The 17,590-nt window shown below is 40.5% G+C and overlaps 1 protein-coding gene across 1 annotated transcript in view; it reads right to left on the minus strand.

The window, feature by feature from the left end:
• Nucleotides 1–17,590, minus strand: part of ABHD12 (abhydrolase domain containing 12, lysophospholipase) — a 119,381-nt gene that overhangs the window by 19,834 nt on the left and 81,957 nt on the right. The window contains exons 2-4 of the mRNA XM_075564187.1: nt 15,183–15,307; nt 7,372–7,477; nt 1,946–2,065 (exon numbers count right to left, since the gene is read on the minus strand). Coding sequence (XP_075420302.1) covers nt 1,946–2,065; nt 7,372–7,477; nt 15,183–15,307 — 351 coding nt within the window. The remainder of the gene's footprint in view (nt 1–1,945; nt 2,066–7,371; nt 7,478–15,182; nt 15,308–17,590) is intronic.

Genomic DNA, 17,590 nt, shown 5'->3' on the forward strand with positions numbered 1-17,590 from the left:
CAGAGAGACTGGAGCCCTCTGACACTCCTGGTAAGACTGTCAAGCAGTATCACCACTGTGGAAAGCAAGTCTCCCTGGAAATAGAAATATCATATGACCCAGCAACAGTGCTAGTTGGCGTACACCCTACTGAAGGAAGAAATCCAGCAGAAACAGATATATGCTTACCCATGTGCATCGCAGCACTTTTCAAAACAGCAAGGAGGAGGAAATAACGTAAGTGTCCATTCGTAGGAGAATGGATAAGCAAACTCTGGGACACTGCTAAAGAGTAACTACGAAACTGTGAAACACCTCATGACCTGGATGGATTTGAAGGACATTATGCTGAGTGAAAAGGCCAAACGTTGTAAGAAACCACTGATATGGGAGCAAAAATAAAGTCTGCAAAGGCTTTCATACCATATGATGCACACTCAAGGGCAGACAGGTCTAATTTTGAATGAAAGGGAGAGCAATATCCTAAGAGGGAGACGGCGAGAACAGGTTGTTTGGGTTCTTGAATACAAAAGTGAAGATCAGATGATGATCGGATACGTAAATTCATACCCAATTCACTTAGAAAGTTTAAAGACAAAACATCACTGACTGAGATGGTTTTCCAAGCACGGATTTCCTCCGTGGTTGCTCCTCCCCCCAGCTTCTACTCTTCCTCCTTGCAGGACCCTGAGTGATCCCACAGCGTGTGGTCTGAAGGAGGTGCTATTAAACCTATTCATGAAAAGTCTTTGGAAGAAAATTGGGCAAAGACTTCATGCACCAAAACCAGCCATTCGGATACACCGATTCTACTAGTTTTACATTCAAGATAAAGAATTTATAATGATTAGTCTAACCACATGGTGGTAGGTGCAAGTTTAAAACAATTCATTTTTTATGACTACTCAGCTGGGATCTATTCATTGGTCTTCCTGGACCTGCAGCCACTCTTTCTCCGAGTTTACCACTGTTCCCTTTTCAGCATTTTGTGGACACCCACTCCCCTCCACCCCCTATGCAACTGCAGGATGACATTGGCTCAGGTTTCACATGTCTGCACACTGGAGTCATCACATAGGTAAAAGCTGCTCAAACTAGGTACATCTTAAGAAAGTGAAAATGTGCCCCATGTTCATCAACCTAGAATAAAAAACCTGGAAGACCAGCTGCAGAGTTTAATGGTGATCACAGTTCCTCAGCTGCTACATGTAGCTGTACATCACCATTAAGTCCCCTTCTCTGTGTGACAATGACTATGACTTTCTTAGTCACTTGGAATTAATGTTTTCTAAAAGCTCCAAGTGTCAAATACCTTGCTGGTGGGAATTATATAAGCAAGAAGGGAACACCCACTCAACTCATGTTTGAGGGTCTACGTCACTCTGGCAGAGAGAAGCAGCCATGATTCCAGTCCCTGTGCAGAGTTTCAGAGAAGGGTTTTCTAGACTCAATTTCCCGATACTATCTAATATTGTCGGAGTTGTGGTGGTGTAGGAATTATGAGTTGGGCTGTAATCTACATGGTCTGCAGTTGGAAACCTCCAGCAGTTCCTCAGGAGAAAGGCTTTCTACTCCTGTAAACAGTTACGGTCTCGGAAACCCAGAGGGTCACTATGAGTCAGTACAGACAGGATAGCAGCGAGTTTGGTTTGGTTTTTATCTAGTATTGTGGTTCTCAAAGTAGTAAGACCTGGTCCACTTGTAGACCAGACCCGATTATGGAAACACTGCTGCAACTGAATTTCACATAAAACTCTACCCTAGCCCACCCTTCTCTCAAATCCTGTAATCACACTACCTTTTGTTCTCGAGATGCCCAAATGCACACGCCCTTATTGCAATGGGTTAATACTTGAATTCTGCGAGACTACACCTGCTGGTCTTAACACCCTTCACCTCAAAAGGGGCTGTACAGTGTAGATAGATGCATCTCTGTGGTTTCCGCCTGCTGTCTCCCCTTCCTTACCTGGTGCCTGCATTTCCATGAAGGTACAGAATGATAGGATGGCTAGAAGCCAAGGCATCCTCATACCACATCTGGTCCTTTCCTTGGGCATTCTTCCACCAGATAGTTGGGACAGTGTGCCTTGAAACAGAAGCAAAGGCAAGGAGAATAATTATACACTCTTTCTACACTTACAATTAAGACTGCAACTGGAATTGTTCGTGAAGTCACATAGCAATAGACCCAGGTTAACCAACAGGGGACAGTTCAGTAAACTGGCAGACTGTCCCTATTACTAGGAAAATTACCTATTTAACTCCAAATTTTATGGAACACTTAAAACAACTAAGGTTGGAACACGTTCTTAATCACAAACTGGGCTTTTCTGGGTCATAAAAGCTTGTAGTAGTAGCAGTTATCCGGCAATAGGGTCATGAATGGGTTTCCTATTAAAAACATAAGCTCTTAAATGAAGATAAGTGAAGAATGCTGAAAGTACCATGGACTGCCAGAAGAACAAATGGATCTGCCTTGGGGGAATACAGCCAGAATGATCCTCAGGGGCAAGTATCCAGAGAATTCATCTCATGTACTTTGGACATGTTGTCAGGCAAGACCAGTCCCCGGAGAAGGACACTGTGTTTGGTAAAGTGGAGGGGTTGTAATGTCTTTGTTATGTAAAGTTAGGGGAGCCTGTCTAGCCTGTCACTTTGCTGGAAATCTCCTAAGTGTATTTTAAAGCCTCTGAATTACAAATGAGATCTGTTTTAAAAAGTGTCTTTAAGAATTTGTGGATAATTCAGTTCTTATTTAGCTTTACTTTAGTACAAGAAAGTAAGCCTGGTGAGCCACTAACCACAGGTCAGCAGTTCAAATCCACCAGTTTCCCCGTGGGAAAAAGACTTGGCTTTTTATTCCTCTTAAAGAAAAATTACAGTCTGCAAACTCCACAGGGGCAGTTCTACCCTGTCCTGCAGAGTCATTATGTGTTAGAATTTATTTGGCAGCAATGAGTTTGGATTTTTAAGGTTTTAAATAAAAAAAAAAAAAGGCTCAAGCATGTTCAACCACATTGACAATTCACTTGTGGAATGGCTTCAGGCTTGAACAGCAACTTATAAAAACACAACCTCAGTGTTCATAGCTTTTCTCAGAACTCAAGATGAAAAAACAAACAAACCATGGGCCAAGAGAGTCATGTGTCAAGTGTAGCATAGGACACAAATGGGTGATGCTTATGTTTATGTGGCGCCGTTGCATATTCATGTGCTAACCACTGTGCTATCTTTGCACTTTGTTTGTGTAAAATACGGTAACCATAGTGCCACAGAAAGCTAGTGAAGCTAAGCAGAAAACTGTGAGTCATGATCAAGTTAAAGAAATCATTGCGAAACTTTAATCCGGTCTCTGCCTGTCTGATTTGGTGGCTGAGTCGACATTGTCTACATTTTAAGACGGAAACTGTGATTAAAGTGGCTAACGTAGCAAAAGGTGTGATGTTGTTAACCATGAATCAAAGAATGCAGGTCACAGAAGAGGTTGGAAGGTTACTGTTAATTTAGATAAATCAAAAACAACTTGAAGACGGTTTGAAAATGTTGCGGAGCAAGTGCTGACTAGCCCAAAGTTTTCAAAGCCAGTTATGGCTGGTATGAAAATTTCAAAACGAGAACAGGCACACACAGTGGAGTAAGTCACGGAGAAGGGGCGAATGCAAGTAGAGATGAGGCTGATGGATTCGTGGCTGAGTTTGTGGAATACATGGAGGTTGAGGGTTTGCTTTCCCAGTGAGTGCTCAACTGCGATGAGACTGGACTTTTGTGGGCAGAAAAACACCCAACGAGGCCTTCATTACGGAGGAGGAAAGGACACTGCTGTGCCACAAGCCTATGAAAGACAGGCTCATTCTACTGTGTGTGAGAGTGCCGGTGGCAATTATAACGTGAGCCCATGTTAGTGTATCATTGATTAAGGCTAGTCAATCATGTATAATAACTCCATTACTTGGAAACACCTTGTCTTATAAGAAAAAAAACCCACTAAATTGCATTTCAAGGATATACATTAAAATTTCCAAAGCTTAAGTCTACAGGTTTTTAAATAACAAAACAATGAAAAATAAGTCAAATTTTATTTACTGTATTATATTTTTATTTTTAATGTACTGTATTTATTTTTGTTTAGATGTTTTAGGGTGTACTTCAACAATATAGAGTTGTTAACTGTGTGTTAAAGTCTTGAAAAAGTGAACTTTTAAGTGTGATTACTAGGCCTCCAAACCTATGATTTAATTTTCCAATATTTCTTCTAGGAAAGACATGCTTAGATTCCTGAATTTTCGTTGTTCGCACATGAATTTGGAATGAATTCAGTTAGACAACTGAATTTTATCATTGGATTTTAGAAGCTGCATGTGCAGCAATAGAAGGTAATTATATAGAAGAACTAATTGCAAGTAGGGTTGGTTCAGTACTTTCAAAGTGAGAGCAAGTTAACATAACACTATATTGCTGTAAAACATTTTGCAAGATTTCCAGGCTCTTGCTTACAAATCATTGAGCTACTTTTCTCTGCAAGAGTCTTCCCAAGTTTATTATGGTTGATACAGATAGACCATAATTGCTGAAAACCATATCCCTTTAGAAGCAGGTTATTCTTGCCCTTGTATGACAGCTGTCATACCATGCCATGCCCTCAGTTCCGTTTGGCCTAGACCTCCTTCTGAGAGACATCAAGTTAGTTTTAACTCAGGTCAAATTATATACTGTTAATTACTTGGAAGGATCTGCATTAGAAGCGTCTTTTTAAAACTCCAACAAGTGTATTAGCTCTTAAGTTTAAGCATCTCATTTCTATTACCCCTGATCCTTTTAAGAGGATTACCTTTTTAAAAATTTTTAAAAATATTTTTATTAGGGGTTCTTATATCTCTTATCACAATCCATACATTCCTCCAATGTGTCAATCATTTTGCACATATGCTACCATCATCATTTTCAGAGCATTCTCTTCCCACTTGAGCCCCTGATATCAGCTCCCCATTTCTTTCCCCTCCCTTCCTCCCCCTCCCTCCCATATGAACCCTTGATACATTATGGATTATTTTTTCCATATCTTATATCATTCTCCGTTACCTCTCACCCACTTTTCCAGTATTCGTCTCCCTAGGAGGGGATTGTAGGCTGATCCTTGTGAGAATTACCTTTTGGGGGGGTTCTCACCATTATAATGATTGCTTCCATACAATTTGAAGCCTTTGGGAAGAAAGCTACATTTAAAAAGTGCTGGGAGCTGACATGGCCATCTTATGCCAAAGCTGGGATTCCATATAAGGGCCCATGTCCCTGGGCCGTCTCTCTCCTTCTGCTAAGAAGAAAGTTCATGTGTACAAATGGGCAGCTGAGAAGAAGGTGACGGTAAAAAAAAATGTTCTGGATCATTCTTTCGGGAAGTTTGGATAGATAGGCGAGGAAGGTAAACTAGAGCTGACTGTTCACCCACAGGCCCACTATGCGATTCTGTACCACATGTTCCCACAGCACTTACAATCACAACTGTATCTAGAATTGCTGAATTAACTCAGGTCATTAAGTGCAGCAGGTTCCCAATGAACACACAACATTTTTGCCGTTACCTTGAGACTTTCTATCATTGTCACTACTACAACTTTTTTGTGGGGGGTTATTATAATTTAAGTACTCTGTTCAGACTAAATATCACATACACACTTCTCAAACTGCCCTATTTGAATAGAAAATCCTGATGCACCCCAATTTTTCAAAGTACAAACACATACATTAACAAAAGTTCATTGAATTCTAATAAGTAGCTCTGACAAAAACAAATTAAGTGTTTGAAAGAAGACAATACTGAAGTGTTCAAGCAAGATAGAAAAATAACTTAATCCAATTCCTGCACCAATAAAGAATAAAGCCCTACATTCTCATTTCAGGTTCTTGACAATGACCTCTCCTCCTGGCCTAATTAGAAATGTCTGCATTTCCTCTCAAACAACACTGCTGCTACTATCATTAATTTAAAAGCTCCTCACAAACAGTGCTTTTCTGGGTAGCATAAAGAAACTACACAGCTCCTGACAAGTAACCCCAGTGGAAGAAAGAGCACGGATTCTGAGTTGCTTCTGAGAAGAATGAAAAGGCCACAGCGATGCTAGTCAATCTCGCACAATAATTCCATTATTTGGAAACACCTCCTTGTCTTATAAGAAAATAAAAACCCACTAAAATGTACTTCAAGGAGATACATTAAAAATTGCAAAGCTTAAGTCTAATTTAAATTTTGTCCAAAAGGTAAATGTAAAGATAATAACAATGTTACCCCATCGTCAACTGCCAACAAGCTTTAGATGTGAGAAGAAATCAAACTGTTTTCAGTATCTAGAAAATTGTCTGCCTGAAAAGATGAACATCAAACATGTGTCTGTGATTCTGTGCTTAGATTTTCTCTTCCTCCTGGTTTTTTTCCCCCTTGAAATAAAGTTCACTACAAAAGTCATCCAGTTCCCAAACTAAGACTTTGCACTTTTGAAAACCTCAGAATAATGTTGGTTGCTGTTTTTAAAATCTTACACCATTCTTATCGAATTTGCTGAGTTTTGCCTTGGAAAAAGGAACCATGGTGGCAAAGTCCCTGGTTACACACTGCGCTGCTAACTGCACAGTGAACGGCCCAAACCCACCAGCCACTCTTGCTGGAGAAGGACCAGGCTGTCTGCTCCTGTAAAGACGTAGTCTCAAACCCCAGGGAGCCGGTCTCTGTCCTAGAGGCGCCTTAGGAATCAGAATCAACTTGATGGCATTGGTTTGGGTTTCCCTTTGAAAAAGGAATTGGTGATTCTACCTTGCAAGTCTGGCTAGACCAGAGGATGGACACTGGTACAGATGGGATCTGGAAACACGGAATCCAGGACAGATGAACCCCTCAGGACCGGTGGTGAGAGTGGTGATACTGGGAGGGTGGAGGGAAGGTGGGTTTAAAAGTGGGAACCGATTACAAGGATCTACATGTGACCTCCTCCCTGGGGGACGGACAGCAGAAAAGTGGGTGAAGGGAGATGTCAGACAGGGAAAGATATGACAAAATAATAATTTATAAATTATCAAGGGTTCATGTGGGAGGGGGGAGCGGAGATGGAGGGGAAAAAATGAGGACCTGATGCCAGGGGTTTAATTGGAGAGCAAATGTTTTGAGAATGATGAGGGTAAGGAATGTACAAATGTACTTTACACAATTGATGTATGTATGGATGGTGATAAGAGTTGTATGAGCCCCCAATAAAATGATTTTTAAAAAAAGAAAGAAAGAAAAAGGTATTGGTGAAGATAAGATCGTCAAGCACCTGAGACTGACATTTAAGACAATGTCAGTACCGCACAGGGACACACTGCCTTCTAGATAAATCTCAGAATTGGTTATCTCAAACTTACCAAACACCTATTGTCACATCTTCCTCTGGCTGAAGGTAATAGTTACAGGTGTGATTCAAACCTTGATCCTGAGGCTTCTTCAAGTCAATGAAATAGGGAACCCTCACTGTAAGAGACAAAGAGGTGGAAATCAGGATTAGTGGGAGTGGATGGACAAAAACAGACATCTAATGTACATACACACCTGGAGTGAAGCATTCAAAAAAAAAAGCTAAGTTCTTTCCCAATACAACACTGCTAGATAAGCTGGGCCCTCAACATCAATTGGAACATTGAGATCATCAACATCCTTCCAGTATGGGCAAGACTAGACACTAAAATTGTTCAAAGGGTGAGAAGATATATATGTGGAAAGTTAATATAGAAAGCTGCCTGGATGATGAACTGGTATGTGAGAGGCGGCTAGTCGCTCTGTCAAAGTTATTCAAACAAGCTAGGACTGGAGGCTAGAACTAGTGTTGTCACAACAAAGAAAAGCCAGTGGACAATGAGGAATGGGCAGAGGAAATGGATGGATCCGCAGAATACCACTCAGAGTCGAGTGAAGGTTTACTGACGGACCCAACCAAATCTTAAAGTGAGCAGAGAGTATGCCATTAGGGCCCCAGTTGAGTAAACTGTGGTATAACTATGGTATTAACTGTAAACATCAATGCCAATACCAACACCCATTGTGTGGCTTAGAGAGAGATATAGAAAAATACATGGCAGGCTCTTAACACTGGTTTCAAAGAGAAAGAAAAGACAGAGACAGAGTGTGTGTGTGAAGGGTGAAGCTTAGTTTTTCCTAATATACCCATTCTTCGTATTGTTTGTGGTGAACAAAATTTTTATATTTAATTGAAAATGAAATGAGTTTAAAAAAGCGGGAAGGGGAGAACCTGGATGTAGGCTTCACTCACTTTATAAAATGGCCACCCCTGGAAGGTCAATGACAAAGAAGTTAATGGCTCTCTAAGGAAGTCATATTCCTGTTAACCATTTTCTTTGGCTAAAAAAGAGGAGCCCTGGGAGCACAGTGGTTTACAAGTTATACTACTAAGCACAAGGTCAACAGTTGAAGACCACGAGTCTCTTCAAGGGAGAAAGATACGGCTTTCTACTCTCATAGAGTTACTGTCGCAGAAACCACTGGGGCAGTTTGACCCTGTGTTACAGGGTCACTGTGAGTAAGAATTGACTCCATGAGTGAGTCTGGTTTGGGACGAGTTGGCAAAGAAAGCACTTTCGCTATAAAAATTCGCATAGCCATGTGACAAAAAGCTCTTCCTGTACTGCTATCTGCTTGTTGAGGTGCACCTGTCCATCTTCCACCCAGGGCCTTTGCATTTGCGATCTCTTCCCTCACAGACATCTAGCTCTCTCACTTCCTCAATGTCACCTTCTCAGCCAAGACCTTCCACCTAATCATAAGCAATCCTCCTCCCTGCTCTAGTTTACTCCTAGGTAGTCATGCTACTCCCATAAAGAGTTACAGTCTTGGGAACTCACAGGGGCAGTTCTATCCTGTCCTATTCAGTCTCTGCATGATAATCCGAGTGTGGCTCTGATTCAGAGACCTGCCAGACAGGAGTTTGGGGCATGTTCTTTCCATGCTCCATAGAGGGAGCGACACAGCACTTTCATCATCTATTAGTAATACCAGCACAATCAGCCTCATTGTACAGCCCAGCAACCCAGCATCTAGGCTCCAACATGTAGATCCACGGCGGGGCAAAGCCAGCTCACTTTTGGCTGCCCCTCCATGTTTTTCATTATCTACCCTCTAGACATGCCATCATTTATCTCTACAAACATCAACAGGGATGATCTAGAGAGATCCCACACATTCGAGTGTTCAGTAAATAATGTGGTAATACATGGAGAAATAACTGTCTCTCTTTGTTTTAGTTATTATGAAAAATATTTGAAACTACTTAGTTATAATAAACATTTCTACTGAGGATTTTGAATATTTGGTTTATACTTCCTTTCAATCACTATAACAAAAGCCGCTTCCTGCCACCCCTGCCCCACAATAGTTTCATTGGCATATAATTCACATATCATATAACTTAGTCATTCAATCACATCAAGAAGAGCTGTACAATCATCACCACAATCAGTTTCGGAACATTTTCTTCATTCTTGTGCTCATCGTTATTAGCTCCCTATTTCCGCCAAACACCCCTGCCGTACCCCTAAGGAACCATTAATTCAGCACTGTCTCCATAGATTTACCTATCCTGGATTTCAAGTACAGAAAATCAAATAAGCAAACAAAAACTAACAAGAATAACAAAGTAAAACCTGTAAAAACTTCATCATAAAAAAAAACCAGCAGAAAATATTTTAAAATGAGAAGAAATGTATAGACTATAAGGGTGATCGAATGATAGGGTGCTAAATTTTAACCTAATTTCATCTGTACAAGCTGTAAGAGATATGGTTTTAAGGAGACAGAAGCACTGTCAGCCATGCACTTCTCCAAAATGGTAGCCCTGCCCCTCCCCCCCCATTGCCCAAGGGGTCCTCCACTAAGATGCCTCCCCCATGGCAGGCACACCCCACCTACTTTACAAATCTGTTAGATCACACACACACACACACACACACACACACACACACACACTGCATACTTGCATGTCACAGCCCAGCAAACTCATATCAGCCCTAACACCTCCCATAGCATGTGGTCCTAAAGCTGCCCTGCTTACTATGTGCAGTTCTGTTGACCATATTCCCCTGCACAGGGGTCTGTGTACATTCATTTTAATTTTGGAAGCACATTAAAGAGCCCCACACATTTTGTCCTTTCTCCCAGTGGGCAGACAAGAATGTGGGAGGAGGTCAGATGCTTACAGACATCCTCTCTGAAGACAGTCCAGTCACCAGACTACTGAAGGCCCCCCATCCCTGCTGTTAAGGACAATGGACAGGCCTGCAAGTCATTGATTTGGTTCCTTTAGGTGGAGTTCGCACCCTATTGATAATGATCTCTATCAGTTGGGCCAGGGAACAGGTCAAACCAGCTCTGTGACATCCAAAGTTAGGCTGCCATCCTATATCTAGGATCCGCCCATCTTGCCACATGTATACCCCCAATCCCTCCTCTTGCTATGCGTGGATACCCCAAGATCACCCCCCATTACTGTATTACCTATAGCACAACCCCTTCCTGTGACTTATGTCTTCACCTGTAATTAGGGGGCTTGCATGTCCCCAGAGAATATAAAAGCCTTGGTTAGCATTAAATCTCTCTCTCTCTCTCCACGTGGACCACCAAGCAGGGCTGAGGTAAGCACTGCTACTATGAATTGTGTCTGACTCCATTATTTCAATCTCTCTCTTCTATCTCTCATGCTCTCTATGACATTACTATAATCTTTACTTATTATCGCTGTACAATTGTGCCTACTGGACCCATGATGATATGTTAAGGGCAGGTACCCTAGCAAACACAGATCTGTACTTAGAAGAACCTCAATACTGTTACCAGACAGAGGTGGTTGGGGACATGACAACGAGCTGAATCACTGCTACTAGAAGGAAGGCCCCAGAGGGTAGCAAGGGGGAATAGGTCAGTTGCGTGGCCGGGGAATGTGTCTCTGTGAGCAAAGGGTCCAGGAAGCTATCTAGGTGGGTGAAGTCATAAGAGAAAGAGAAAGAAAAATGCCCAGTCACTGCGCCCAGGAAGGTGTTAAGACGTCTGGGCAACTTTCCAAAAGAAGCTCAGAAATGCAGGTTTTCTAAAAAGTGGCAACTGACTAAAAGTAAAAGCTCCCTTCAAAGGACTGTTGTACGGGTGTGCAGGACACATTTGGAAGGAAAGAGGTAAGGAAGAAATTCTCCCTGGGACGTTCACCTGCCACCACCCTAGCGAACTCTCTCTTTTGTGCCACTGAGGTTAGACTGGAGAACCCAGGGTTCCAGTCTGGAGTTCCTGCAATCTCGTTGGGAAATAAGCAGAGAAAATTTTGTCTTTGGATAAAGAAGTCCAAAAATTCTGTATGAAGATGATCCATTCATTCACTATTGCTAAGACTTATTATGTGCCACGCATCGCTTAGAATGTCTCCAAATCCCATGTTCAGGTTCAAGTCTTGATAGCTTCATTCACCTGTAAATGAAAGCAGGTTTCTAGAAGGAACAGGCTGTCTAAGGGACATTAACATTAGAAAAATGAAACCCCCATCTCTTCTCAGCCTTTTGGCTAAGATTAAGCATAGAAAAATAAAACACCTTGAAAGTTTGTACTTGTCACAGCAACAAATTCTTGAAGTTATGCTCCTTTTTTGTTAGAAAATCAAATACTTCAGTATACTAAATAAAGTTTTATAATTATTTTAAGAAGACACCAAATATAAAACATATCTTCAATCTACAAAATATTACATATTACCCTTGCTATTCCTTCTCCTTCTACCGGTATAAAGAGCAGAAATTCATTCAAGTCAATAACTTCAAAGTTTCTGAGATTGTAAGCTTAATGTCCCAAACTTCGGATACTTTTGATTATGGAGAAGCTAGAACTTTGCATTACTGCAGGAGCTCTAGTCTCTGATGCACCTGTCCTCAGTTCCACTCATCCATTGTTTTAAGCTTCTCAAGTCACAGCTGCATTACATCAAGTCATAACTCTCATGACCTCTTCTTGACCTTTCCTCATTTTTATCAGTCCACCTCCTGTTTTCACAGCAGCTCCAGAGATCCAAAATGCAAAAGGCTCAAATTCACCCTTCACAAGCCCCACATAACCAAAGAGCATGCCGAGCAACTGCCTCAGGAAGATCACATTTTCAGTCGTCTCTGACCTCAACGCTGCCCTGCAAGTTTCTAAGATATTTCCTGCACTAGTGGCGGACCCCAACACCAAGTTCTGCCTGCAAACAACGAACACAAGAAGGCTTCTTCTTTGACCTAGATTCATGTACTCCTGAAAAGAATTATTTCCATCAACCTTATACCTGGGAGACCTTTACTTGCTATTTCATAAGTTTGCCTCTTTTGCTTCCTTTGCCCACTTCTCCAAAGTAAATTCAGTAACAGTATAAAAGGAACCAAACATTGGAATATATAAAATCAAGAGAACTCAAGAAAACTTCACTCTCACTAAAGTCAGCAAGGATCCCTGGTGCTACCGTGGATTAGGTGCTGAGCTACTAACGACAACGTCAGAGTGTTCAGACCCACCAGCAAGTCTGTGTGTGTGTGGGGGGGGGGGGGCGGGGAATAAAGACTTTCTGCTCCTTTAAAGATTTGCAATCTCTGAAACTCTCAGGAGAAATTCTACCCTGTCCCATATGGTAACTCGGGGTCGGAACTGACTTGATGGAAGTGGGATAAAGCTGGGAATAATCCCATACAAATAAAAAAATTAAATACAACCTGACATTTCTTTTACAAAAGAAAACATAATTAAGAGAAAACAATGTAGCTATACTTTTAGGGTCCTTTTCCAAAGAATATTGTACAATTTCTAGATTGTACATCTGACAAAATATTTCTAAAACAATAGCTTTAATAGATTCAACAATATGGTCAACATTTTCCCCAAGTCAGCCTCAAAATGAGTTCCCTCTGCTACACAGTATATTCATGTTTTTTATTTTTAATTTTAACTGAAACAGCTTTATAATGAGTCAAAAGGGAGGTTAAATGATGGAATATTACATTTTAACCCAACTATGCTTCCGATAATCTAATTTACAATGCTCTGTCTGATTACAGGGATACTCACATGCTGCAACTACAATCAGAGGGGAGTCACCAAAGGCTTAATCTATGCAATCGGATTGGGGCTTCTACTATCATTCACAGCCTTCTGCAAACCAGGTGGTATAACTCTTCTTGCTATGACTGAACTAATGGATTGTACGATCTGTGGATTATATGCCAATAAAAGTTTAAAGAGATAAATTTAAAATTAAGTTTTTGGCATCTTTGAGAGATTCAAATCATGTTCTTTGAGTTTTATGAAAAAGAAGTCAGAAGACATTGGTCAGTGTAAGACATTAAAAAAAAAGATAAATTATCAAGGGTTCAAGAGGGAGGGAAGATGAGGGCAGGGAGAAAGGAGGTGATATCAAGGGCTCAAGTAGAAAGAAACTGTTTTAAAAATGACGGTGGTAACACCAGCCTGTGTTATCACAAGGTGTCGATGGGATCAGGTATCAGGCATCAAAGAACAAAAAAATCATATCATTGTAAATGAAGGGGAGTGCAGATTGGGGACCCAAAACCCATCTGTAGGCAACTGGACATCCCCTTACAAAAGGGTTTCGGGGATGAGACGAACCAGTCAGGGTATGGTGTAGCAACAATGAAAAATACAACTTTCCTCTACTTCTTAAATGCTTCCTCACACCAAGCCCCCACCCCCACCCTTCTATCATGATCCCAATTTTACCTTACAAACTGGCTAGACCAGAGGATGTACACTAGTACAGATAAGAACTGGAAACACAGGAACCCAGGACAGCTAAACTCCACAGGACCAATAATGAGAGTAGTGATACCAGGAGGGGAAGGGGAAGGTAGGGTAGAAAGGGGGAACTGATTACAAAGATCTACATATAACCCCCTCTGTGGGGAACAGACAACAGAAAAGTAGGTGAAGGGAGATGTTGGACGGTGTAAGACATGACAAAAATAATAACTTATAAATTATCAGGGGTTTGTGAAGGAAGGGCAAAAACTGAGGAGCTGATGATACCAAGGATCTCAAGTAGAAAGAAAATGTTTTAAGAATGATGCTGGCAACAACAAATGTACAAATGTGCTTGACACAATGGAAGTATGTATGGATTGTGATGAGTTGTTTGAGCCCCTAATAAAATGATTTAAAAAGAAACAAAAATGACAGTGGCAACAAATGTACAAATGTGCTTGACACAATGGATGGATGTATGGATTGTGTTAGAGCTGTATGAGCCCCCAATAAAATGATTTTTTTAAAAGAAGAAGAAGTCAGAAGGGGCACGTTTAAGGCTGTAGGATGAATGGGATAAAGTTTCCCAAGAAAAACTCTCTCAGGACAGACCTTAAAATAGGAGAAGATGCACTGTCATGGTGAAAAAGGCCTTAACACAATTTTTTTAAACTTTTCCTCACTGATGTATTTTTTCCATTTTCTTAAAACTTTTTCATGATAAGTCCCTGTGATTATCCTGTGTCTTTTAAGAAAAATCTACCAATATAACCTCTTTGGAATTATAAAAACCTGCCAAGTTCCCATAACCTTCTGACAGACCTGTCTACCTTAAATTTAACTGGCCCAGCAGATCCCTTCAGAGGCCTGTTTTGATTAGATCTTTATTTTGACAGTATCTTGAGGAGACTAAGGCAAGTGCATTACTAGAAAAACTTGTTTGCAGACACCCAGTAATTGGAGATACATGTTTAAATATGTTTTGTTTGGAATAAATCTAAGCATGTATGAACTGGAACCGTAGTAGCAATACTTCTTGCCGTGTGTGTGTGTGTGTGTGTGTAAAATCTGATCTGCACATTAAAGATTCTACATTTTACTATATGTAAAATAAACTCAAGAAAATAAAAAGATACCCACAAAAATCAAAACCAAACTCACAGCCATTGAGTCCATGCTGGCTTAGCCTTCCAGCAACCCTGCAGTACAAGACGGAACTACCGCTGTGAGTTTCTGAAGCTGTAACTCTTACTTCAGAGAAGCTGGAGCTTTTGACCTGCTGACCTTCCAGTTGGCAGTCCAACGTGTCAGCACTACACCACCAGGGCTCCTTCTAAAATCAGCCATCATCATGAAAAATGCATTACTAAAATTAAAGGAAAAATCCATATATGGCACTTACCAAAATTCAAGAAAATCAGTTTGGCCTGTATTGCAGGACATAGTTTGACGAGAAATGGAATAGCAATGTACAACCCCAAAATAAAGAGAAGTATCTTTCTCAGCCGGAACCACAGGCCCTTTCGCCTGCAAAGAAAGAAACAATGAATAGATCAAGAGTTAACAGATACAAATTTTCCATAGTTTAATAACTGTTACAAATATCACAAAACAAAACAAAAAGAATATGTTTTCCCACAAGAACAGTACCACAGTTAGATTAGCCACCCACCCTGCTTTGTTAAAATAATTATTTTAGACATCCTTTTGATGAAAACTTTTGAGTGCTACTAGACAAAAAAAATTTTTTTGAAAGCCAGTTACTAAACAAAAAAATTCTGATCGCACTCATGGATCAGAAGACAACAAAGCCACCAGATCCTTTAAAAGTACCCAGCCTCAAATCAGACCGAAGCTGCAACTTCATCTCAGAAGAGAGTGTCTTCATTGGGTTTCCTGGATAGCCTGCTTACCAGCTATAAGATTAGGTTACTCATTAGCTACCTGTAGGAGGGGTGCCTCCCACAATAGCAGCAACAGAACCTGCCCAACCAGATCCCGGGGAGAGCAAGATTTGCTATAGCTGCCTCTGCTTTGTTTCCAGCCAGAATGTGCCCTCTTACACTGTCCAGCCTCAGACAAGGGGTGTTAGTCTGGGTAAACTAGGGAAGCAAATCCACAGAAACTCATATATATGTAAGAGAGTTTTATATAGAGGGTAAGTATACATTCAGAAAGCATCCCAAGCCCATAAGTCCAACATTAGCCCATATGTCTGACACCAATCCACAAAGTCCTTCACAATCTTACAAAGCACACGCAATGACACCGATTGCAGGGCGAAAGCCGAACCAGTGAGCATGTAAGAATCTCCATGCTGGTAGGGGTCTCCACACAGCTGCTCCAGCACCCAAAGCTGCATCAGGGTAGGTCCATGTGGCTTCTCCTCAGGGATGTCTTGCAGAAAGTCAGCCTTGCCAGCTGAAGCAGGGAACTGGCTAAGGCAGCTGCACCCTGGTCCAACCACCAGAGAGCAAGAGACCTTAGAACTAGAAAGGTGAGGCTCACCAAGTCATTTATCTCTGCCCTTCAATCAATCCCACATGCGCCTATAGGCCAGGTTGGCACAATAAACCTTAACTATCTCACAAGGGGATCATTGTAGGAGCTTAAAATTTTCTTCTATCCCGAACCAGCAATAAAAGTGCTCTCTATCCTGTTCCTATACACCTTTCAAAAATGCCTCTAATCTGGTTCTATGTAAACTTTTAATCTCAGGATCCCTCTACACTAAAAAAAAAAAAAGAATAAAAGGAAAAATTCCTGAAGCTCGTGTTTATATGAGCTATATTTAATACTATTTATTACATGAGAAATTAAAATAGAAAATGTTTAATGTTCCTTAAATTATCCAGTAAGAACAATATGTAATACAAATACCATTTGTTATATAGTTTCCAATAAAATTCATTCATATTTTAATCTTAATTCTCAAATGATTTTTACAAATTTGTAATAGTCACAGTTTAATAAAAGGTAGCTGACTGTTCCTATTGCTTGTTCATTCTGTGGGCTGTGATATCACACATCATCTAGCATCTAAAAAATCCACTACACCCTCATGAAATCAAAACAAACTCACTGCCATTGAATTGATGCCAACTCAGCAATCCTAGAAGGACAGAGTACACTTGCCCATATGAGTTTCCGAGATTGTGCCCTCATGAAAGACACCATGAAAACATTAAATAACATCTTAGTGCAATTGTGAAACACATTTGACTTTACAGCTAATGGAAACGCCCATAATTACCAGACCACACTTTGAAAAATGCTATTCTAACTTACTATATCAACCATAAATCTTAGTGGGACTACTTATTTCTGGACTATTTCCCCTCAAAATTGTAAAAAAAAAAAAGTTTAAAATATACATTATTTTTGAGCAAGCTGAAAAAGAAAGGGAAATAAAGTACAAAGTACCTAGAAATAAATTACTAGGGAGATAATAGGCTTCTATACAATTATAAACCAAACAAAAAATATAGAAGACCCTAATGGACAAACATTCTCAGTTCATGGATTAGGTAGCTTTCTATATATAGTTTAGAGGTTAATTCTACCAAACCAATCCATAGATTCAATGCCATCCCTATTAAAATTCTGTAATTATCTTTGAAGACATGGAAAAGCCAATCCTCAAATTTACAAGGACCCAGAGGAGCTAAAGCAATCTAGAAAAAGAATAAGGTAGGAAAACTCAGGCTTCCAGGTTTCAAAACATACTATAAAGCTTTAGTAATTAGAAGTTTCACACTGGTATAGAATAGTGTGGTGGTTACATAATCTCCTGTCAACTTGCAAGGTGTG

The sequence above is a fragment of the Tenrec ecaudatus genome, chromosome 12 (genome assembly GCF_050624435.1).
Source record: "Tenrec ecaudatus isolate mTenEca1 chromosome 12, mTenEca1.hap1, whole genome shotgun sequence".
Lineage (NCBI taxonomy): Eukaryota > Metazoa > Chordata > Mammalia > Afrosoricida > Tenrecidae > Tenrec > Tenrec ecaudatus.